Source organism: Pseudophryne corroboree, chromosome 6 (genome assembly GCF_028390025.1).
Source record: "Pseudophryne corroboree isolate aPseCor3 chromosome 6, aPseCor3.hap2, whole genome shotgun sequence".
Lineage (NCBI taxonomy): Eukaryota > Metazoa > Chordata > Amphibia > Anura > Myobatrachidae > Pseudophryne > Pseudophryne corroboree.
In genome coordinates, this window is record NC_086449.1 from 519,660,914 (window position 1) to 519,686,837 (window position 25,924).

Genomic DNA, 25,924 nt, shown 5'->3' on the forward strand with positions numbered 1-25,924 from the left:
TAAATGTGATGTCACTCCCTGCGGGGTCGACACCGGAATGGATGGACATGTGGAAGGAATTACGCGACAGTGTCAACTCCTTACATAAAAGGTTTGACGACATAGCAGATGTGGGACAGCCGGCTTCTCAGCCCGTGCCTTCCCAGGCGTCTCAAAAGCCATCAGGGGCTCTAAAACGCCCACTACCTCAGATGTCGACACGGATACTGACTCCAGTGTCGACGACGATGAGACTAGTGTACATTCCAATAGAGCCACTCGTTATATGATTACGGCAATGAAAAATGTGTTGCACATTTCTGATATTACCCCAGGTACCACAAAAAAGGGTATTATGTTTGGGGAGAAAAAGCTACCAGTGGTTTTTCCCCCATCTGATGAATTAAACGAAGTGTGTGAAGAAGCGTGGGCTTCCCCCGATAAGAAACTGGTAATTTCTAAAAAGTTACTAATGGCGTACCCGTTCCCGCCAGAGGACAGGTCACGTTGGGAGACATCCCCTAGGGTGGATAAAGCGCTCACACGTCTGTCAAAAAAGGTGGCACTACCGTCTCCGGACACGGCCGCCCTAAAGGAGCCTGCGGATAGAAAGCAGGAGGCTATCCTGAAGTCTGTATATACACACTCAGGAATTATACTGAGACCGGCTATTGCTTCAGCATGGATGTGCAGTGCTGCAGCTGCGTGGTCAGATTCCCTGTCGGAAAACATTGATACCCTAGACAGGGACACTATATTGCTAACCGCAGAGCATATTAAAGACTCAGTCTTATACATGAGAGATGCACAGAGGGATATTTGCCGGCTGGCATCTAAAATAAACGCAATGTCCATTTCTGCCAGGAGAGGGTTGTGGACTCGGCAGTGGACAGGAGATACAGATTCTAAAAGGCACATGGAAGTTTTGCCTTACAAGGGTGAGGAGTTGTTTGGGGATGGTCTCTCGGACCTCGTTTCCACAGCGACAGCTGGGAAGTCAGCATTTTTACCCCATGTTCCCTCACAGCCAAAGAAAGCACCGTATTATCAGGTACAGTCCTTTCGGCCCCAGAATGGCAAGCGGGTTAAAGGCGCGTCCTTTCTGCCCAGAGGTAGAGGAAAAAAGCTGCAGCATACAGCCAGTTCCCAGGAACAAAAGTCCTCCCCCGCTTCCTCTAAGTCCACCGCATGACGCTGGGGCTCCACAGGGGGAGCCAGGTACGGTGGGGGCCCGTCTCAAGAACTTCAGCGACCAGTGGGTTCGCTCACGGGTGGATCCCTGGATTCTACAAGTAGTGTCTCAGGGGTACAAGCTGGAATTCGAGACGTCTCCCCCTCGCCGTTTCCTCAAATCTGCCTTGCCGACAGCTCTCCCGGACAGGGAGGCAGTGCTGGAGGCAATTCACAAGCTGTATTCGCAGCAGGTGATAGTCAAGGTACCCCTACTTCAACAAGGACGGGGTTACTATTCCACAATGTTTGTGGTACCGAAACCGGACGGTTCGGTGAGACCCATTTAAAATTTAAAATCCTTGAACACTTATATAAGAAGGTTCAAGTTCAAGATGGAATCGCTCAGGGCGGTGATTGCAAGCCTGGACGAGGGGGATTACATGGTATCACTGGACATCAAGGATGCTTACCTGCATGTCCCCATTTACCCTCCTCACCAGGAGTACCTCAGATTTGTGGTACAGGACTGTCATTACCAATTCCAGACGTTGCCGTTTGGTCTGTCCACGGCACCGAGGGTATTTACCAAGGTAATGGCCGAAATGATGATACTCCTTCGGAAAAAGGGAGTTTTAATTATCCCCTACTTGGACGATCTCCTTATAAAGGCAAGGTCCAGGGGACAGTTGTTGATCGGAGTAGCACTAGCTCGGGAAGTGCTACAACAGCACGGCAGGATCCTGAATATTCCAAAGTCGCAGCTGGTTCCTACAACGCGTCTACTGTTCCTGGGGATGGTTCTGAACACAGAACAGAAAAAAGTGTTCCTCCCGGAGGAGAAGGCCAAGGAGTTGTCATCTCTAGTCAGAGACCTCCTAAAACCAAAACAGGTGTCGGTGCACCACTGCACGCGAGTCCTGGGAAAGATGGTGGCTTCTTACGAAGCAATTCCATTCGGAAGGTTCCATGCAAGGATCTTTCAGTGGGATCTGTTGGACAAGTGGTCCGGATCGCATCTTCAGATGCATCGGCTGATAACCCTGTCTCCAAGGGCCAGGGTGTCGCTGTTGTGGTGGCTGCAGAGTGCTCATCTTCTAGAGGGCCGCAGATTCGGCATACAGGACTGGATACTGGTGACCACGGATGCCAGCCTTCGAGGTTGGGGGGCAGTCACACAGGGAAGAAACTTCCAGGGACAATGGTCGAGTCAGGAGACTTCCCTACACATAAATATTCTGGAACTAAGGGCCATTTACAATGCCCTAAGTCAGGCAAGACCCCTGCTTCAACACCAGCCGGTGCTGATCCAGTCAGACAACATCACGGCGGTCGCCCATGTAAACCGACAGGGCGGCACAAGAAGCAGGATGGTGATGGTAGAAGCCACAAGGATTCTCCGATGGGCGGAAAATCATGTGTTAGCACTGTCAGCAGTGTTCATTCCCTGAGTGGACAACTGGGAAGCAGACTTTCTCAGCAGACACGACCTTCACCCGGGAGAGTGGGGACTTCATCCAGAAGTCTTCCAGATGATTGTACACCGGTGGGAAAGGCCACAGGTGGACATGATGGCGTCCCGCCTCAACAAAAAGCTAAAAAGATATTGCGCAAGGTCAAGGGACCCTCAGGCGATAGCTGTGGACGCTTTAGTGACACCGTGGGTGTACCAGTCGGTTTATGTGTTCCCCCCCCCCTCTTCCTCTCATACCCAAGGTACTGAGGATAATAAGAAGGAGAGGAGTAAGAACTATAATCATTGTTCCGGATTGGCCAAGAAGGGCTTGGTACCCAGAACTTCAAGAAATGATATCAGAGGAACCATGGCCTCTGCCGCTCAGACAGGACCTGCTGCAGCAGGGACCCTGTCTGTTCCAAGACTTGCCACGACTGCGTTTGACGGCATGGTGGTTGAACGCCGGATCCTGAAGGAAAAGGGCATTCCGGAGGAAGTCATCCCTATGCTGATTAAAGCTAGGAAGTAGGTGACCGCAAACCATTATCACCGTATTTGGCGAAAATATGTTGCGTGGTGTGAGGCCAGAAGGGCCCCAACGGAGGAATTTCAGCTGGGTCGATTTCTGCACTTCCTACAGTCAGGGGTGACTATGGGCCTCAAATTAGGTTCCATTAAGGTCCAGATTTCGGCTCTGTCGATTTTCTTCCAAAAAGAACTGGCTTCACTGCCTGAAGTTCAGACGTTTGTTAAAGGAGTGCTACATATTCAGCCCCCTTTTGTGCCCCCAGTGGCACCTTGGGATCTCAACGTGGTGTTGGATTTCCTTAAGTCACATTGGTTTGAGCCACTTAAAACCGTGGAACTAAAATATCTCCCGTGGAAAGTGGTCATGCTGTTGGCCTTGGCTTCAGCCAGGCGTGTTTCAGAATTGGCGGCTTTGTCATGTAAAAGATCTGATTTTCCATATGGATAGGGCGGAATTGAGGACTCGTCCCCAATTTCTTCCTAAGGTGGTATCCGCTTTTCATTTGAACCAACCTATTGTGGTGCCTGCAGCTACTAAGGACTTGGAGGATTCCAAGTTGCTGGAAGTAGTCAGGGCCCTGAAAATCTATGTTTCCAGGACGGCTGGAGTCAGGAAAACTGACTCGCTATTTATCCTGTATGCGCCCAACAAGCTGGGTGCTCCTGCTTCAAAACAGTCTATTGCTCGCTGGATCTGTAGTACGATTCAACTTGCACATTCTGCGGTTGGACTGCCGCATCCTAAATCTGTAAAAGCCCATTCCACGAGGAAAGTGGGCTCTTCTTGGGCGGCTGCCCGAGGGGTCTCGGCTTTACAACTTTGCCGAGCTGCTACTTGGTCGGGTTCAAACACATTTGCTAAATTCTACAAGTTTGATACCCTGGCTGAGGAGGACCTTGAGTTTGCTCATTCGGTGCTGCAGAGTCATCCGCACTCTCCCGCCCGTTTGGGAGCTTTGGTATAATCCCCATGGTCCTTACGGAGTCCCCAGCATCCACTAGGACGTCAGAGAAAATAAGAATTTACTCACCGGTAATTCTGTTTCTCGTAGTCCGTAGTGGATGCTGGGCGCCCATCCCAAGTGCGTATTGTCTGCAAAACTTGTATATAGTTATTGCTAACTAAAAGGGTTATTGTTATGAGCCATCTGTTCGTGAGGCTCAGTTATTCATACTGTTAACTAGATATAGTATCACGAGTTGAACGGTGTGATTGGTGTGGCTGGTATGAGTCTTACCCGGATTTCAAATCCTTCCTTATTGTGTCAGCTCTTCCGGGCACAGTTTCCTAACTGAGGTCTGGAGGAGGGTCATAGAGGGAGGAGCCAGTGCACACCAGGTAGTCCTATTTCTTTCTTAGTTGTGCCCAGTCTCCTGCGGAGCCCGCTATTCCCCATGGTCCTTACGAAGTCCCCAGCATCCACTACGGACTACGAGAAATAGAATTACCGGTGAGTAAATCCTTATTTTTCACCTTTATGTACTACATTATATTCGAAAGGAAGGATTAAAAAGAAATTTTTTTTTGTGGCACTTACTTATAATTAAAACTTAACTGTTACTAAAGAAAACAAACACATCTACAAACAAACTTTCAAGAATTATTTAAAATATATAGCACAGTATATAGCAGAAATTAGAAATATTCAAACTGTGGCTTTAGCTGCCTTGATAGAAGTACACAATTCCAGAAATTCCCCTACAGAATCCAAATGCAAAATGCGGTTTATTACATGCTATACCAGATGACACAGACATGTTTGCATTGAATGCCATTCTATGAATCTTCAATAAACTATTTATTTCGAACAAGTGGTACAGGTGGAGTATCCCTTATCCAAAATGCTTGGGACCAGACGTATTTTGGATATCGGATTTTTCTGTATTTTGGAATAATTGCATACCATAATGAGATATCATGGGGATGGGACAGAAGTCTAAGCACAGAATGTATTTGTTTCATATACACCTTATACACACAGCCTGAAGGCAATTTTAGCCAATATTTTTTATAACTTTGTGCATTAAACAAAGTGTGTACATTCACACAATTCATTTATGTTTCATATACACATTATAAACACAGCCTGAAGGTCATTTAATACAGTATTTTTAATAACTTTGTGTATTAAACAAAGTTTGTGTACATTGAGTCATCAAAAAACAAAGGTTTCACTATCTCACTCTCATTCAAAAAAGTCCGTATTTCGGAATGTTTGGATATGGGATACTCAACCTGTAATAACTATTCAGTTGGGGGAAACTGCTCCAGAAAGGACATGGTTTACACGTTTGTTAAACGTTTCACGGGACTGCTGCCTTCTTCAGACCGTTTCTTTCGGTCTGTTTTTCATAAACACTCCTATCTGCTGGAAATTCCTAGCACAAGACAAGCTTGCGCTGCAAGGATGAAAAGCGGGTTTATTCTGATTCCAGCAATAGGATCGTCAAGAAAAATAGATATAAACTGAAGAGGAGGGCAGCAGTCCCATGAAATGTGTAACAAAGCTTATGTAGTTTTATCACATACTATAGCAGATGATCAAGACATGTTTGCTTTTTTGCTATACTACACAACAAAATATTTCAACGAAGTTGCATTAACTGTTCAATTGGGAGAACCTGCACCAGAAAGGATGTTGGGTGGAGATGTACTAAGCAGTGAGAGTGGAGAAATGAGCCAGTGATGCAGCATTGAAGTAACATTTAGAATTTTCATACTATATAAAATTTTACAGAGCAGCTGATTGGTTGCCATGGGCAGCTTCTCCGCTTATTCACATCTCAACTCTTTTCACTCCTTAGTACATCTCCCCCATTGTTTGCATCAGTAATTTTATGCTTTGTATGTTTCACTGGAAGACCAAGCTTAATATTGAGAGAATCCAGTCAACTATTGAAGGTTGTTTTTTTAAAGTTGTATTTTAATTGATGGTTCCTTAAATACATGATCCTAATGAAATGCCTTGCATACTTTATTTTAATTCATTACTTAAAGTGCGTGCATGATTTTTGACAAAGAACATTCCTTCATTGGCAGAATTTTACAAGATCTGTGGAACAAACGCTGCACTTTTAGGGGCTAATTCAATTGTTTACTGTGCCTCTTGCTGGGCATCTATAGCAGTGGTTCTCAAACGGTACTCTGTCCCCCACACAGTTCCCTTTTTCCAGATCACCTAGCAGGTACACAAGTGTATTCATTACTCACTGATACACAAGTGGAGCTGATAATTTCACTTGCAATTCTCTGAGGAGACCTGGAAGATTTGAACTGTTTGGGGTCCTGAGGACTGAGTTTGAGAACCTGTGGTTTATAGGAATGGGCATATATCGGAGCTAATCAATTGTTGCTCCGATCAGATGCCCATTAACTGCAGCAGTCACGCTTCTTTTTTTTTTTCTGGAAGCTGTAAGAAGTGCGAGAAAAATTTTTTAGTCTATAGTTTGAACTCCCAACGCCGGACTTTGGACACCCAATCAAGCGCTCTAGACGGGTTTAGCCGCTTTGTGCTGCTTATAACCAAGAGCGGTCAGGCACCTTAACTACTAATGGGCATCTAATCAGCAACAATTGAATAGCACCGATAGGCGCCCATTAGTATAGCCACCCAGCAGGGGGCACAGGAAACAATTGAATCAACCCCTTAATGTTGAGGTTGTATTAAAGGCATACAAAACATCAGAGAATGTTATGACACAAGCAGGTCTGGTTCAATACTGAAGTTCCGTACGCACTGTATGATATTTCGGGCAATATGGCTGATTTCCCCCCTTCTGAGCGATATTGACTAAAATATTGGTGTGTATGCTGCAAGTGACGGCTGGTGCACGTTCCCAGGGGTCTTTCATGTCCCCCGCTGTAGTCCGTGCATGCAGCTCAATTTGGACTTATCGTCCAAAGCTGCATACACGGACTGGCCGCGGCATGTGTACAGTTCTGGGCACCGTACTACAAAAAGGATATCCTGGAGCTTGAAAAGGTACAGAGGAGGGCGACCAAACTAATTAAGGGCATGGAGACGATGGAATACAAGGAAAGGCTTGAAAGACTAGGCATGTTTACATTGGAAAAGCGGAGACTAAGAGGGGATATGATCAACATCTACAAATATATAAGGGGACAATACACAGAGCTTGCGCGGGACCTGTTTTTGGTTAGATCAACACAGAGGACTCGTGGACACTCGCTCAGGTTAGAGGAGAGGAGATTCCGCACAATACGGCGTAAAGGCTTTTTCACGGTAAGGACAATACGTGTTTGGAATTCCCTGCCCGAGGGAGTTGTAATGGCGGAATCTATCAACACCTTTAAGAATGGGTTAGATAAATTCCTATTGGATAAGGATATCCAGGGGTATGGTGCATAGTCATGCATTATAGTTACTATAAATAGGGATAAAATGCAATGGCTGACAGCAGCATCAGTCAGAAATTTTAGTCAAATCGTCATGCATAGGACACCACAAATAGGTTGAACTCGATGGACAATTGTCTTTTTTCAACCTCAGATACTATGTTACTATGACGTCACAGCGATATCGCTAACGATATTGCACAGTGTGTATGCTCTATGTTGGCGGGCCGGAAGGTAAAACATTACACACACACACATACACACACACACACACACATACACACACACACACACACACACACACACACACACACACACACACACACACACACACACACACACCTTTGAGTCCTGGAACTTCTATGTGAGATGCCCACCTGCAGCGCAGTTGACGAGGCAGAGGACGGCTTGGAGCATCAGAGAGGATGCCAGGTAGCCTTTGGATTCCTGGATAGGATACTCATGGGTGGAATTTCTGGGCTGCTTCTGAGCTGGAAGTTCAGTCCAGTGGGGTCCTGGCCAGATGTTCATTCAGTGGCTGGAGATGCAGGGCTGAACCTTGTTAAACCATGTCTTTAGCCGTTCCAGACCACAAGCTAATGTGTTTCTCTTAAGGTATGCCTTGACATCACCAACAGTTGGTGATCTGTGCTTCCTATGAATATCTATAGGAACATTTTGAAAAAGCTAATTTTCTTGGATGGTTTAAGAACCTGCAATGCATTGAGCATGCCATGTCCACACCCTTTAATCTTTCTAAATATAGATAATGATTGTTTATCACATTTTCTAGTAAATGCTGTACAAGTCATTAGTTAAATGTTATTGTAGTAGTCAGTTTGGCATTTGCTAAAGATACAGTAGGTGCCTGAAGCATTTTTCTCTAACGTCCTAAGTGGATGCTGGGGACTCCGTAAGGACCATGGGGATTAGCGGCTCCGCAGGAGACTGGGCACAACTATAAAGAAAGCTTTTAGACTACTGGTGTGCACTGGCTCCTCCCACTAAGACCCTCCTCCAGACTTCAGTTAGATTCTTGTGCCCGGCTGAGCTGGATGCACACTAGGGGCTCTCCTGAGCACCTAGAAAGAAAGTATATTTAGGTTTTTTATTTTACAGTGAGATCTGCTGGCAACAGACTCACTGCAGCGAGGGACTAAGGGGAGAAGAAGCGAAACTACCTAACAGGTGGTAGTTTGGGCTTCTTAGGCTACTAGACACCATTAGCTCCAGAGGGATCGACCGCAGGACCCGACCTTGGTGTTCGTTCCCCGAGCCGCGCCGCCGTCCCCCTTACAGAGCCAGAAGCACGAAGAGGTCCGGAAAATCGGCGGCAGAAGACTTCGGTCTTCACCAAGGTAGCGCACAGCACTGCAGCTGTGCGCCATTGCTCCTCATGTACACCTCACACTCCGGTCACTGATGGGTGCAGGGCGCTGGGGGGGGGCGCCCTGAGGGCAATATATGACACCTTGGCTGGCAAATCTACATCATATATAGTCCTAGAGGCTATATAGATGTAAAATTACCCCTGCCAGTATTCCAGAAAAAGCGGGAGAAAGTCCGACGAAAAGGGGGCGGGGCTTCTCCCTCAGCACACTGGCGCCATTTTTCCCTCACAGCTCCGCTGGAAGGAAGCTCCCTGGCTCTCCCCTGCAGTCTGAATACTACAGAAGGGTAAAAAAAGAGAGGGGGGGCACTAAATTTAGGCGCAGTATAGAGATATATATATAAAGCAGCTATAAGGGAAAAACACTCATTGATAGTGGGATCCCAGTGTTATATAGCGCTCTGGTGTGTGCTGGCATACTCTCTCTCGGTCTCCCCAAAGGGCTTTGTGGGGTCCTGTCCTCTGTCAGAGCATTCCCTGTGTGTTTGCGGTGTGTCGGTATGGCTGTGTCGACATGTTTGATGAGGAGGCTTATGTGGAGGCGGAGCAGATGCCTGTAAATGTGATGTCACCCCCTGCGGGGTCGACACCTGAGTGGATGGTGCTGTGGAAGGAATTACGTGATAGTGTCGACTCCTTACATAAAAGGTTTGAATACATACCAAATGTGGGACAGCCGGCTTCTCAGCCTGTGTCTGTCCAGGCATCTCAAAAGCCATCAGGGGCTCTAAAACGCCCGCTACCTCAGATGGTTGACACAGATGTCGACACGGATACTGACTCCAGTGTCGACGACGACGAGACTAATGTAACTTCTAGTAGGGCCACACGTTACATGATTGAGGCAATGAAAAATGTGTTGCACATTTCTGATGTTACCCCCGGTACCACAAAAAAGGGTATAATGTTTGGAGAGAAAAACTACCAGTAGCTTTTCCTCCATCTGAAGAGTTAAATGAAGTGTGTGAAGAAGCGTGGGCTTCCCCTGATAAAAAGCTGTTAATTTCTAAGAGGTTACTAATGGCGTACCCTTTCCCGCCAGAGGATAGGTCACGCTGGGAAACATCCCCTAGGGTGGATAAAGCGCTCACACGCTTGTCAAAGAAGGTGGCACTACCGTCTCCAGATACGGCCGCCCTAAAGGAATCTGCTGATAGAAAGCAGGAGGCTATCCTGAAATCTATATATACACACACAGGTGTTATATTGAGACCGGCTATAGCTTCAGCCTTGATGTGCAGTGCTGCTACTGCGTGGTCAGATTCCCTGTCAGAAAATATAGATACCCTAGACAGGGACACTATTTTGCTAAACGTAGAGCATATAAAAGACGTACTTTTATACATGAGGGATGCACAGAGGGATATTTGCCGGCTGGCATCCAAAATTAGTGCGATGTCCATTTCTGCCAGGAGAGGGTTATGGACTCGGCAGTGGACAGGTGATGCAGATTCCAAACGACACATGGAAGTTCTGCCTTATAAGGGTGAGGAATTGTTCGGGGATGGTCTCTCGGACCTCGTTTCCACAGCAACAGCTGGGAAGTCTACATTTTTACCCCATATTTCCTCACAACCAAAGAAAGCACCGTATTATCAGGTACAGTCCTTTCGGCCCAATAGGGGCAAGCGGGTTAAAGGCGCGTCCTTTCTGCCCAGAGGCAGAGGTAGGGGAAAGAAGCTGCAGCATACAGCCAGTTCCCAGGAGCAAAAGTCCTCCCCCGCTTCCTCTAAGTCCACAGCATGACGCTGGGGCTTCACAGGCGGAGCCAGGTACGGTGGGGGCCCGTCTCAAAAATTTCAGCAATCAGTGGACTCGCTCACGGGTGGATCCCTGGATCCTTCAAGTAGTATCTCAGGGGTACAAACTGGAATTCGAGACGTCTTTCCCCCCCCCCCGCCGTTTCCTCAAATCTGCCTTGCCAACCACTCCCTCAGGCAGGGAGGCAGTGTTACAGGCAATTCAAAAGCTGTATTCACAACAAGTGATAGTAAAGGTGCCCCTACTTCAACAAGGAAGGGGTTACTATTCCACAATGTTTGTGGTACCAAAACCGGACGGTTCGGTGAGACCCATTTTAAATTTGAAATCCTTGAACACATATATAAAAAAATTCAAGTTCAAGATGGAATCGCTCAGGGCGGTTATTGCAAGCCTGGACGAGGGGGATTACATGGTATCGCTGGACATCAAGGATGCTTACCTACATGTCCCCATTTACCATCCTCACCAGGAGTACCTCAGGTTTGTGGTACAAGATTGTCATTACCAATTCCAGACGTTGCCGTTCGGTCTCTCCACGGCTCCGAGGGTCTTTACCAAGGTAATGGCGGAAATGATGATACTCCTTCGAAAGAAGGGAGTTTTAATTATCCCGTACTTGGACGATCTCCTGATAAAGGCGAGGTCCAGAGAGCAGTTGTTGGTAGGAGTAGCACTATCTTGGGAAGTGCTACAACAGCACGGCTGGATTCTAAACATTCCAAAGTCACAGCTGGTCCCTACGACACGCCTGCTGTTCCTAGGGATGGTTCTGGACACAGAACAGAGAAAAGTGTTTCTCCCGGAGGAAAAGGCCAGGGAGCTGTCATCTCTAGTCAGAGGCCTCCTAAAACCAAAACAGGTGTCTGTGCATCACTGCACGCGGATCCTGGGAAAAATGGTAGCTTCCTACGAAGCAATTCCATTCGGCAGGTTTCATGCAAGAACCTTTCAGTGGGACCTGTTGGACAAGTGGTCTGGATCGCATCTTCAGATGCATCGTCTGATAACCCTGTCTCCGAGGACAAGGGTGTCTCTGCTGTGGTGGCTGCAGAGTGCTCATCTTCAAGAGGGCCGCAGATTCGGCATACAGGACTGGGTCCTGGTGACCACGGATGCCAGCCTTCGAGGCTGGGGAGCAGTCACACAGGGAAGAAACTTCCAAGGACTATGGTCAAGTCAGGAGACTTCCCTGCACATAAATATTCTGGAACTAAAGGCCATTTACAATGCCCTAAGTCAGGCAAGACCCCTGCTTCAAAACCAGCCGGTACTAATCCAGTCAGACAACATCACGGCGGTCGCCCATGTAAATCGACAGGGCGGCACGAGAAGCAGGACGGCGATGGTAGAAGCCACAAGGATTCTCCGATGGGCGGAAAATCACGTGTTAGCACTGTCAGCAGTGTTCATTCCGGGAGTGGACAACTGGGAAGCAGACTTCCTCAGCAGGCACGACCTCCACCCGGGAGAGTGGGGACTTCATCCAGAAGTCATTCAAATGATTGTAAATCAGTGGGATAAACCACAGGTGGACATGATGGCGTCCCGCCTAAACAAAAAGCTAGAAAAATATTGCGCCAGGTCGAGAGACCCGCAGGCGATAGCTGTGGACGCTCTGGTGACACCGTGGGTGTACCGATCGGTTTATGTGTTCCCTCCTCTTCCTCTCATACCAAAGGTACTGAGGATAATAAGGAGAAGAGGAGTAAGAACTATACTCATTGTTCCGGATTGGCCAAGAAGAGCGTGGTATCCGGAACTTCAAGAAATGATGTCAGAGGACCCATGGCCTCTACCGCTCAGGCAAGACCTGCTGCAGCAGGGGCCCTGTCTGTTCCAAGACTTACCGCGGCTGCGTTTGACGGCATGGCGGTTGAACACCGGTTCCTGAAGGAAAAGGGCATTCCGGAGGAAGTCATTCCTACGCTGATTAAAGCTAGGAAAGAAGTAACCGCAAACCATTATCACCGCATATGGCGAAAATATGTTGCGTGGTGTGAGGCCAGGAAGGCCCCAACGGAAGAATTTCAGCTGGGCCGGTTCCTGCACTTCCTACAGTCAGGGGTGACTATGGGCCTAAAATTGGGTTCCATTAAAGTCCAGATTTCGGCTCTATCGATTTTCTTCCAGAAAGAATTGGCTTCACTACCTGAAGTTCAGACTTTTGTTAAGGGAGTGCTGCATATTCAGCCCCCTTTTGTGCCTCCAGTGGCACCTTGGGATCTCAATGTGGTGTTGGATTTCCTAAAGTCACATTGGTTTGAGCCACTGAAAACCGTGGATTTGAAATATATCACGTGGAAAGTGGTCATGTTGTTGGCCTTGGCTTCGGCCAGGCGTGTTTCAGAATTGGCGGCTTTGTCATGTAGAAGCCCTTATCTGATTTTCCATATGGCTAGGGCAGAATTGAGGACTCGTCCCAGTTTCTCCCCAAAGTGGTATCAGCTTTTCATCTGAACCAACCTATCGTGGTGCCTGCGGCTACAAATGACTTGGAGGCTTCCAAGTTGTTGGATGTAGTCAGGGCCCTAAAAATTTATGTTTCCAGGACAGCTGGAGTCAGACTGACTCGCTATTTATCCTGTATGCGCCCAACAAGTTGGGTGCACCTGCTTCAAAGCAGACTATTGCTCGCTGTTCTGTAGTACGATTCAGCTTGCACATTCTGCGGCTGGACTGCCGCATCCTAAATCAGTAAAAGCCCATTCCACGAGGAAAGTGGGCTCTTCTTGGGCGGCTGCCCGAGGGGTCTTGGCTCTTCAACTTTGCCGAGCTGCAACTTGGTCAGGGGCAAACACGTTTGCAAAATTCTACAAATTTAATACCCTGGCTGAGGAGGACCTTGAGTTCTCTCATTCGGTGCTGCAGAGTCATCCGCACTCTCCCGCCTGTTTGGGAGCTTTGGTATAATCCCCATGGTCCTTACGGAGTCCCCAGCATCCACTTAGGACATTAGAGAAAATAAGAATTTACTCACCGGTAATTCTATTTCTCATAGTCCGTAGTGGATGCTGGGCGCCCATCCCAAGTGCGGATTGTCTGCAATACTTGTATATAGTTATTGCTTAACTAAAGGGTTATTGTTGAGCTATCTGTTGAGAGGCTCAGTTGTTATCATGCTATTAACTGGGTATTGTATCACGAGTTATACGGTGTGATTGGTGTGGCTGGTATGAGTCTTACCCGGGATTCAAAATCCTTCCTAATTGTGTCAGCTCTTCCGGGCACAGTATCCTAACTGAGGTCTGGAGGAGGGTCTTAGTGGGAGGAGCCAGTGCACACCAGTAGTCTAAAAGCTTTCTTTATAGTTGTGCCCAGTCTCCTGCGGAGCCGCTAATCCCCATGGTCCTTACGGAGTCCCCAGCATCCACTACGGACTATGAGAAATAGAATTACCGGTGAGTAAATTCTTATTTTCAGATCTATTTATTAGTATGTATACAATCATTTTAAGGCACTTTATCCTCCCATGAATACCATGCATTAAAGTGCACCACATAAGCAGGCTATGCAAGAGTATAGGCTGTGGCATTGTTATGTATACACGTAATACATGCATAATCTTATGGCTGAAAGGTATTTCTCTTACAGATTGCTTTGTAGACACTTTGTGTGGGAATGAATCATGCACTTTTTCACAACCACGGATCTCTAAGCAGGTAAGCTATTACTATACTTATCAAAAGTTTTGTAGTCTTTATGGACTTTGCCCAAAGTATACATGTTATCATTTTCTCTAACGTCTTAGAGGATGCTGGGGTTCACATTAGTACCATGGCGTATAGATGGGTCCACCAGGAGCCATTGGCACTTTAAGAGTTTGAGAGTGTGGGCTGGCTCCTCCCTCTATGCCCCTCCTACCAGACTCAGTTTAGAAAATGTGCCCGGAGGAGCCGGTCACAGCTAGGGGAGCTCTAGAGAGTTTCCTTAGTAAAAGTAATTTTTTAGAGTTTGCTTTACAGGGAGTCTGCTGGAAACAGCCTCCCTGCAGCGAGGGACTTAGGGGGGGGAGCAGTGTCTGCCCTGCGGGGTCTGAGCCACTGTCTCCGCTGACTGGACACTGAGCTCCAGAGGGGATAGATCGTTCCCCGCCACAGGGGATTGCTCACCCCAGCAGCATGCCGCAACCCCCTTGCAGAGCTAAAGATTGTGGCGAGTGAGACACCGACCCCCTAACAAGCGGGGGGTTGGTGTGAAGATGGCGGCATCAGGGTAGGAGCGTGAGGCTCAGCGGTACATTGTGCGGCGCTATGAAAGGCGCCCTGAGCCAGTGCCTGCACCCTACACTGGTCACTCAGCCTGTCGGTGTCCCCGGATCTCAGCCAGCATCAATCCTCAGGCCAGTATAATCCTATGAAGAGCGGGAAGACACCGCCATTTTGGGGGCGGAGCTTCTCAGAGTGGACCCAGCTGTGTTCAGCGCCATTTTCCTGCCTGCACAGCGCTGTCCAGGAAAGAAGCAAGTCCCTCCACAGCAATCTCCAGCTATCTCACGGTACCAGGGGGTTGTAGAAGGGGGAGGGGGGTAGACTGCAAAATGACTGTGTAATCTATTAAGGTACACAGTCAGCGCTCATAAGGGGTCTCCCTTATATGTATAAAAGCGCTGTGTGTGGGTTGGTTCCAATCTCTGTCTCTTGCCATTCTTGGGGAGAAACTCTGTCTGTATCCGCTGTGTGTGTGTGTGTGTGTGTGTGTGTGTGTGTGTGTGGTGTTTGTGGTCACCATTAGCAATGTCCAGGGACTCTGTGTCATATGCTGCAGAGGATTTGTCCTCTCAAGATGATCCCATTCCATGTAATCAGGATTGCACTGATTTAGCACAGATTTCTGCAAGGGAGCTGGAATGGTTATCAAAAAATATGATTTCTCAGATTTCAGAGGTTTGCACAAAATTAATCTGCTACCCAGGTGCTGCAGAATATGGCAGTCTGGGCCTCCGGTCCCCCCTGCTGTGTACTCCCATAAGCGTACTTTAGCACAAATTATGCAGGATGACACTGATACAAATTATGCCGGTGATGATGGGGTACGGGAGACGGCATCTCTTGCTAAAGGGGTGCAGTTGATGATAGAGGCTATTAGGGATGTGTTGAATATTAATAATACACCACCTGAGCAGGTTGAGGAGGCTTACTTCACGGAGAATAAGAAAGCCTTGCTAACCTTCCCTGCGTCAAAAGAATTAAATATTATTTTTGAAAAGGCTTGGGGAAAACCCTGAGAAAAAATTCCAGATCCCTAAGAGGGTTCAGGTGGCATTTCCTTTCCCTGTTGAGGATAGTAAAAAAAATTGGGAAAACCCGCCTATTGTTGACGCATCAGTATCCAGACTTTTAAAAAAGGTGGTGTTGCCTGTCCCGGGATCTACTGCCTTGAAAGAGCCGGCTGATCGCAGCTTCAGGGGCTGCGTCCTACTATTGCCAATGCTTGGATTGCCAAAGCTATAGTAAAGTGGTCTGGCACCTTACTTGAGATTTGGTTACTATGGATAAGGATGATGTTGGCTTATTTTCGCGCAACATTCAGGATTCAGCGGGATTTCTGGTGGAATCCATGAAAGATTTGGGTTCCATGGCTGCAGGAATTTCTTCCATGTCGGTCTCAGCGCGGCGAGGACTGTTGTTAAGTCAATGGTCTGCTGACACAGAATCCAGAAAAAGTGTGGAGTCCCTACCGTATACAGGTCATGCTCTCTTTGAGAAAGCGCTAGATGCGTGGCTTTCCATGGCTACAGCGGGTAAGTCTCTATTTCTTCCCTCAGCTGCTCCTGCTCCAAAGAAACCGTTTTCTTCACCTACATCACAGCCCTTTCTGGCTACAAAGCCCAGAAAGGCCAGGCCGTCCAAGACCTTCTTTCGGGGAGGTAGGCCCAAGTCCAAGAGACCCGCTACGGCAGGTTCCCAGGAACAGAAACCTATTTCAGGTACACCAAAGTCCACCGCATGACAGTGGACTGCTGGTTCCGGAGGTGGGGCCGGTGGGAGCGAGACTCTGGCAGTTCAGTCACGTCTGGGTGTCGTCCGGCCTGGATCCCTGTGTGCAAGATATTGTGTCCCAGGGGTACAGGCTGGAGTTTCAAAATCTCCCCCTCACCGATTTTTCAAATCTGGTTTACCAGCTCTGCTGGCAAACAGGACGGTCCTACAAGCCGCCGTCCAGAAGTTGGTGGAGTCACAAGTCATTGTGTCCGTACCACCTCCATATGCACATCAAGGGTTACTATTAGAACCTTTTCATGCTACCGAAACCGGATGGTTCGGTCAGGCCCATTCTGAATCTAAAGTCACTAAACCTCTTTCTGAAGGAGTTCAAGTTCAAAATGGAGTCTCTAAGAGTGGTGATATCAAGTCTGTAAGCGGGGGAATTCCTGGTATCCCTGGATATCAAGGATGCGTACCTCCACATTCCGATCTGGCTGCCGCATCAGGCTTATCTCCTCTTTGCCTTGTTGGACTGTAATTTCTAGTTCCAGGCCCTGCCATTCGGCCTCTCAACGGCACCGAGTGTATTCACCAAGGTGAAGGCAGAGATGATGGTTCTCTGCAGACAGGGGGTGAACATCATTCCATTTCTGGACCATATGCTGATAAAGGCATAGTTCAGGGAGAAACTATTGCGGTCCGTTGCTCTCACGACCGATCTTCTCAGTGTCCACGGTTGGATTCTGAACCTTCCAAAATCACACTTGGAACCAACCAGGAGGTTGTCCTTTCTGGGGATGATCCTCGATACGGAAGTACAGAGGGTATTTCTTTTTCATCCACTAGGGGTCACTGGAGTACTCTTGGGATATGGACGGCTTTAGCAGAACAAGGCACTGAATATTTAAATTTAGTAACTCTCCTCCCCTCCATATTCCCAGAGTACCTCAGTGTTTTTTCTGTGCTCACAGTAGTAACAAGACACGAGTGCTAGCTCTGCAGCACTTATACTTATTTTTATTTTATTTTAAAGCCCCGTCATAGCCCCTCACCACAGGAGTTCAGGTATGCTGGGGGACGGGGCGGTCAGCTCACGCTGCCGCCCCGCTGTGTGGGGAACATTGTTTTGCACGCCAGTGCTCCTGTTAACTGCCGCCCGTCGCCGCTGCTTTGTGTAAGTACAGCCGCCGCCAGTACTCTGCTCCCTCATACTCCCGTCCGCGCCGCTGCCTTGTGTAATGCGCCCGCCAGAGCCGCTCAGAGCCCACACACAGCGCCAGCCGCACAGATCCGGCTCTCGGCACCCGCTCGCCGCATCCCGCCGCTAGACAGCGCGAGCTCCCCGGCTCCCTGTGCCAGATCTCCGGTTCACTGCAGACGCTACACGGCGCACAGGAAGGGGGGACAAGTCTCCTCACCGCAGCGCAGCTGCAAGGGGGGGGGGGGGTGTATGTATTACCATAAGAAAGGCTGCATGGGTTGTGATATAATTACATAGGCTGTTAAGCCTATATTAACAGGATGTTTTTTAATAAAGTTAGTTTCAGGTTATACACTTTAGACGTGTTATAACCTGAACTGTGACTATAAGTGAAAGCATGGCATGAAGGGCCATTTTAACCATGCTTCCTGTTCAATCCTGTTTCTCTTTCAGTTTCAGAAGATCCTGTCCTACAACACTACTCCACCGGATGGCGCAGGGGTGTTAGTGGGAATTTTGGATCAGATTTCATATAGTACTGGCCACGTGCACTGCACTTCGGCTATATATATATATATATATATATATATATATATATATATATATATATATATATATATATATATATATATATATATATATATATATATACACATATACATATACATACATATACATGACACACCTTAGTAACCATTTTACTAAGTCGTGCAAGTTGTCTGTCTTTGTATATTGTATTGTCTGTCTGCATAATGAGTAAGGCACCAGCAAAAACTAAAAAGCAGTTTCACTGCAATGTCTGTAAGAGTGTGTTACCGGATGGTTCTACCACATGTACAGTATGTTTTGTGAATCCCGCTCCGGTTTCGAATCCGATATCATCCCCGGACCCTCCATGGGCAATGCTCGTAGATGTAATGGCTGGATTGCAATCGGAATTGGCCGCCGCTCGACACGAGCGGGAAGCGGCAAGATCCGAGTCTCGGGTGAGACCGCCAGAACTACCGGAGTGGTCTCAGCCTTTTTAAAGGTCCAAGTCCACTTTGGGTAGAAGTGATACATTTTATTTGTCTTATGATTTACCAATATTCTGCTATGTTGCATTCTGACGATTCTATGCCAGACCTCACTGCGCAAGATGAGGGTGAGGTGGGCGAATTAGACCAGCAGTCAGATAGTGAAGATTTTGACAGCCCAGGCATTGATCATCTCATCAGGGCAGTGCGTCAGTCTCTGAAGTTTACAGAGACTGAGGAGCCACTGACAAATGATGAAGTCGTATTTACTAAACGACAGATCTCCAATGTGTTTTCCTGTTTCGGAATCTCTTAATAAAATGTTAGTAGAAACACGGAAGAATCCGGATAAACGGCTTTCTATGCCTCGCCGATTTAAGTCTAGTTACCCGTTTCCAGAGTCTGTGACATCTACATGGGAGAATCCGCCAATGGTGGATTCGTCTGTGTCAAAACTTACAAAAAAATTAACCATACCAGTACCAACAGCTACTACGCTTAAAGACCCTTCAGACCGGAAAATAGAAGCTATGCTAAAGTCCATGTATATAGCAGCAGGAGTGTTGCTTAGACCTGGGTTGGTTGGCATTTGGGTAACTAAGGCGCTAATTGTATGGATAACAGAACTCAAGTCTGGCCTACATGACGATCACCTTGTACTTCTCGCTGATCAAATCTGTGAAGCTGCTGAGTATGTACAGCTTCTACTGACGTCTGTCAGCTCACTTCTCGCCTTTCATCGTCGCTAGTTACGGCACGACGAGCACTCTTTCTACGGTATTGGCAAGCGGAGGCAGAGGTTAAGAGAGGTATAGAGGCGTTACCTTACGGTGGCGAGAAGTTGTTTGGTCCTGAATTGGACAAATGGATTTCTGAGGCCATGGGAGGGAAGTCTGTTTTCCTACCATTGCCTCCAACGGTACCTAGACGGAAATACTCTGGCCCGGCGCTCGGCATCTTTCAAGTTATCCCGTCTTTTGTTATTTCTACAGACGGTGTTAGATGGAGGACTGCGTTTATCTACATTAAAGGTGCAGGTATCTGCTTTGTCAATTTACTTTCAAAGAAGATTGGCTCTATTGCCGTCTATACACACCTTTCTGCAAGGTGTCCACAAGAGTACAGCCTCCATTCATTCCACCTACAGCGCCATGGGACTTGAATCTGGTTTTAGATTTTTTACAGTCTTCATATTTTGAACCCTTACAACAAGTGGATATTAAGTTTCTCACTTGGAAATTTTTTTTTCTCTAACGTCCTAGTGGATGCTGGGGACTCCGTAAGGACCATGGGGATAGACGGGCTCCGCAGGAGACATGGGCACTTTAAGAAAGCATTTAGGTTCTGGTGTGCACTGGCTCCTCCCTCTATGCCCCTCCTCCAGACCTCAGTTTGATACTGTGCCCAGACGAGCTGGGTGCTTTTCAGTGAGCTCTCCTGAGTTCGCTGAGAGAAAGTATTTTGTTAGGTTTTTTATTTTCAGGGAGCTCTGCTGACAACAGACTCCCTGCATCGTGGGACAGATGGGAGAGAAGCAGCCCTACTCTCTGAAGCTAGGTCCTGCTTCTTAGGCTACTGGACACCATTAGCTCCAGAGGGGTCGTACGCAGGATCTCACCCTCGCCGTCCGATCCCGGAGCCGCGCCGCCGTCCCCCTCGCAGAGCCGGAAGACAGAAGCCGGGTGAGTATGAGAAGCAAGAAGACTTCAAATCGGCGGCAGAAGACTCCGTTCTTCACTGAGGTAACGCACAGCACTGCAGCTGTGCGCCATTGCTCCCACACACCTCACATACTCCGGTCACTGTAATTGTGCAGGGCGCAGGGGGGGCGCCCTGGGCAGCATTTGGATCCTCTTTTTGGCAAAAGTGAACATATATACAGTTGGGCACTGTATATATGTATGAGCCTCCGCCAAGAAAATGCATATTTAAGTGGGACAGAAGCCCGCCGTCGAAGAGGCGGGCCTTCTTACTCAGCACTCACCAGCGCCATTTTTTCTCCACAGCTCTGCTGAGAGGAAGCTCCCCAGGCTCTCCCCTGCAGATTCACGGTAGAAGAGGGTAAAAAAAGAGGGGGGACACATAAATTAGGCGCAAAAACACTATATAAACAGCAGCTACTCTGTTAACATTAAGTTACTGTGTTATTCCTGGGATATAGCGCTGGGGTGTGTGCTGGCATACTCTCTCTCTGTCTCTCCAAAGGGCCTTGTGGGGGAACTGTCTTCAAAAAGGGCATTCCCTGTGTGTGTGGTGTGTCGGTACGCTTGTGTCGACATGTCTGATGAGGAAGGCTATGTGGAAGCAGAGCGGGAGCAAGTGAATGTGGTGTCTCCGCCGACACCGGATTGGATGGATATGTGGAAGGTTTTAAATGATAATGTTAATTCCTTACATAAGAGGTTAGATAAAGCTGAAGCCTCAGGACAGTCAGGGTCCCAACCCGTGCCTGATCCTATGTCGCAGAGGCCGTCAGGGTCTCGGAAGCGCCCACTATCCCAAATTGTTGACACAGATACCGACATGGATTCTGACTCCAGTGTCGATGACGATGATGCAAAGTTACAGCCAAAGTTGGCTAAATCACTCCGATATATGATTATAGCAATTAAGGATGTTTTGCACATCACAGAGGAAACCCCTGTCCCTGACACAAGGGTTTATATGTATAAGGGAAAGAAGCCTGAGGTAACTTTTCCCCCCTCACACGAACTGAATGAGTTATGTGAAAAAGCTTGGGAATCTCCAGATAAAAGAATGCAGATTTCCAAACTGATTCTTCTGGCGTATCCTTTCCCGCCAACGGACAGGTTACGATGGGAATCCTCCCCTAGGGTGGACAAAGCTTTAACACGCTTATCCAAAAAGGTCGCCCTACCGTCTCAGGATACGGCTACCCTCAAGGATGCTGCTGATCGCAAGCAGGAGGGTACCCTGAAGTCCATTTATACACATTCAGGTACCTTGCTCAGACCGGCAATCGCGTTGGCCTGGGTCTGTAGTGCTGTAGCGGCATGGACTGATAACTTATCAGAGGAGTTGGATACCCTAGATAGGGATACTGTTTTATTGACCCTGGGGCATATTAAAGACGCTGTCCTTTATATGAGAGATGCTCAAAGAGACATTAGTCTGCTGGGTTCTAGAATAAATGCTATGTCAATTTCTGCCAGAAGGGTCCTGTGGACTCTGCAATGGACAGGTGATGCCGACTCAAAAAGGCATATGGAGGTTTTACCTTACAAGGGTGAGGAATTGTTTGGGGAAGGTCTCTCTGACCTGGTCGCCACAGCTACTGCTGGAAAGTCACATTTTTTGCCATATGTTTCCTCACAGCATAAGAGCACCGTATTATCAAATGCAGTCCTTTTGATCACAGAAAAACAAAGTCCGAGGTGCGTCCTTTCTTGCCAGAGGCAGGGGCAGAGAAATGAAGCTGCACAACACAGCTAGTTCCCAGGAACAGAAGTCCTCCCCGGCCTCTACAAAATCCACTGCATGACGCTGGGGCTCCGCAAGCGGAGCTAGGACCGGTGGGGGCACGTCTTCGAAATTTCAGCCACAAGTGGGTTCACTCCCAGTTGGATCCCTGGGCAATAGAGATTGTGTCTCAGGGATACAAGCTGGAATTCGAGGAGATGCCCCCTCACCGATACCTCAAATCGGCCGTGCCAGCTTCCCCCCACGAGAGGGAAATAGTGTTAACTGCAATTCACAAATTGTATCTTCAACAGGTGGTGGTCAAGGTTCCCCTCCTTCAACAAGGAAGGGGTTATTATTCGACCATGTTTGTAGTCCCGAAACCGGACGGTTCGGTCAGATCCATATTGAATTTAAAATCCCTGAACATATACCTGAAAAGGTTCAAGTTCAAGATGGAATCGCTGAGAGCGGTCATCGCAAGCCTGGAACATAAAGGATGCATACCTTCATGTCCCCATTTATCCGGAACTCAATAATACTAAAAGTACTCATACAGCGCTAAAAAATTAATGAATCTATGCAGATAGGTGGAAAGGATCAATCAACGATTTAATGAATAAAAATAGGTGGTATAATACCTGAAGTGACAATTAATAAGCACTAATGCACATAGAGAACAGTTAAAAAGCCATGGCTCGTTTAAATAGCCAAATGGAATTAGCAACAGGACAAGAATTTTTCTAATATCCAGTGGTTGGTGGACCTCAGTTTTCCTTTAACCATGAAAGATGTACGTCTCTCCACAAATAGTTACCAATCCTGGAGGTACAATTGCAGACTTCCCTGGCGATATCTCAACAAATGAAGATCTCAGCACATCAGTAAAGGGAATGGGTTAGTCCTCCATTAGCAGTAGGATGGTAGTGGGGGAATGGTTCCAAAATTCTTTAAAGGTCCACCGTCCAAATGATACTGGATAATGTATGTCCCAGTGTCCAGCAAGTAGGTCCTTTCGCGTTTCGCTGTCTTCAGGGGGCAGCTTTATCAAAGGTAAGTGCTCTCTGTAAAAATCATCCCTTATATAGGGCATAAATTGATTAATCCACATCACCTGTCTGCAATACCAATTACATATAAATTTATTCAAAATATAATTTAAAAACCTAATTCTAGTAAAGGAGGCAAACCTCTTGTTAACCCTTATTTTTATTATTAAAAACGAGTGTTTATAACAATATTTTTTAATGTATAATGCCATATATTCTAAACTGAATATCTGTTCCATAAAATCAAGGGGGATAGATATATGTAAATCCACTGGACTTCACTGTCTTCATTTCTATTTGTGCTCTAGTGACTACACATTGTGCGGTCACGTGAGATAGATGTCATACATCATGTGACCCGCACTGCCAATCGGAATATAATAAACAATTAGAACCCTGGTGGTCATGTGGCTCCTAATTACCCACTCTCAGTGTTCCGATCACATGGGACCGGTGTCATACATCACATGACCCAAACTACCAATCAGTGCTAAATAGACAGTTGTGACCATCATGGTCACATGACTCGTAATGGACCATTTGCGGCCCTTTCAGCTCCACAATGAATAGACTGAGAGCACCCGACCTAATCACGCGTCACGGAACTGCGTCATATGAGCCGCGATCACGTGACTCGGTCATATGCTCCGTAGTCATTCAGTCTATTGGTTAGCTTGCAGCCCTATTCATTGGACATGCGACTCGGCAAGAAGTAATTCTTATTAGTCATTTTATCTTGTCTATACATGAAGACAGCGAAACGCGTAAGCACCTACTTGCGGGACACTGGGACATACATTATCCAGGATCATTTGGACGGTGGACCTTTAAAGAATTTTGGAACCATTCCCCTACTACCATCCTACTGCTAATGGAGGACTAACCCATTCCCTTTACTGATGTGCTGAGATCTTCATTTGTTGAGATATCGCCAGGGAAGTCTGCAATTGTACCTCCAGGATTGGTAACTATTTGTGGAGAGACGTACATCTTTCATGGTTAAGAGAAAACTGAGGTCCACCAACCACTGGATATTAGAAAAATTCTTGTCCTGTTGCTGATTCCATTTGGCTTTTTAAACGAGCCATGGCTTTTTAACTGTTCTCTATGTGCATTAGTGCTTATTAATTGTCACTTCAGGTATTACACCACCTATTTTTATTCATTAAATCGTTGATTGATCCTTTCCACCTGTCTGCATAGATTCATTCATTTTTTAGCGCTGTATGAGTACTTTTAGTACTATTGTGTTCTGTGTTTAGTTTGGAGTGACTGTCCAAGGTTATACAGCTGCTTAGGAGAACCAGCCCTGTCAAGCGCGTGGTATACCCACTCTTTTGAGTGAGGAGAGGTCCCCATTTATCCACCTCATCAGGCGTACCTCAGATTTGTTGTACAGGATTGTCATTACCAATTTCAGACGTTGCAGTTTGGTCTCTCCACGGCACCGAGAATATTTACCAAGGTAATGGCGGAAATGATGGTGCTCCTGCGGAAGCAAGGAGTCACAATTATCCCATACTTGGACGATCTCCTCATAAAAGCGAGATCAAGAGAGCAGTTGCTGATCAGCGTAGCACTTTCTCTGGAAGTGTTACGGCAACACGGCTGGATTCTAAATATTCCAAAGTCGCAGTTGGTTCCTACGACTCGTCTGCCTTTCCTGGGCATGATTCTGGACACAGACCAGAAAAGGGTTTATCTCCCGATGGAGAAAGCTCAGGAACTCATGACACTGGTCAGGAACCTATTAAAACCAAAACAGGTGTCAGTGCATCACTGCACTCGTGTCCTGGGAAAGATGGTGGCATCATACGAGGCCATTCCCTTCGGCAGGTTCCATGCGAGGACTTTTCAATGGGACTTACTGGACAAGTGGTCCGGATCACATCTTCAGATGCATCGGTTAATCACCCTATCCCCCAGGGCCAGGGTGTCACTCCTGTGGTGGCTGCAGAGCGCTCACCTTCTCGAGGGCCGCAGATTCGGCATTAAGGACTGGGTCCTGGTGACCACGGACACAAGCCTCCGAGGTTGGGGAGCAGTCACACATGGAAGAAATTTCCAAGGTCTGTGGTCAAGTCAGGAGACTTGCCTTCACATCAACATCCTGGAACTAAGGGCAATATACAACGCCCTACGTCAAGCGGAGACCCTGCTTCGCGACCGACCGGTGCTGATTCAGTCAGACAACATCACCGCAGTGGCTCATGTAAACCGCCAAGGCGGCACAAGGAGCAGGGTGGCGATGGCGGAAGCCACCAGAATTCTTCGCTGGGTGGAGAAACACGTAAGCGCATTATCAGCAGTGTTCATTCCGGGAGTGGACAACTGGGAAGCAGACTTCCTCAGCAGGCACGACCTCCACCCGGGAGAGTGGGGACTTCATCAAGAAGTCTTCACGCAGATTGCAAGTCGGTGGGAACTGCCACAAGTAGACATGATGGCATCCCGCCTCAACAAAAAGCTACAGAGGTATTGCGCCAGGTCAAGAGACCCTCAGGCGATAGCTGTAGACGCACTAGTGACACCGTGGGTGTTCCAGTCGGTCTATGTATTTCCTCCTCTTCCTCTCATACCCAAGGTGCTGAGAATCATAAGAAGAAGAGGAGTGAGAACAATACTCATTGTTCCGGATTGGCCAAGAAGGACTTGGTATCCAGAGCTACA

General features: G+C 47.5%; 1 protein-coding gene across 6 annotated transcripts in view; it reads left to right on the top strand.

Moving 5' to 3' along the window:
* Positions 1 to 25,924, top strand: part of MDM2 (MDM2 proto-oncogene) — a 133,962-nt gene that overhangs the window by 43,215 nt on the left and 64,823 nt on the right. For all 6 annotated transcript variants that reach the window (XM_063927496.1, XM_063927497.1, XM_063927494.1 and 3 more), the window contains exon 6: positions 14,236 to 14,303. In XM_063927496.1, coding sequence (XP_063783566.1) covers positions 14,236 to 14,303 — 68 coding nt within the window. The remainder of the gene's footprint in view (positions 1 to 14,235; positions 14,304 to 25,924) is intronic.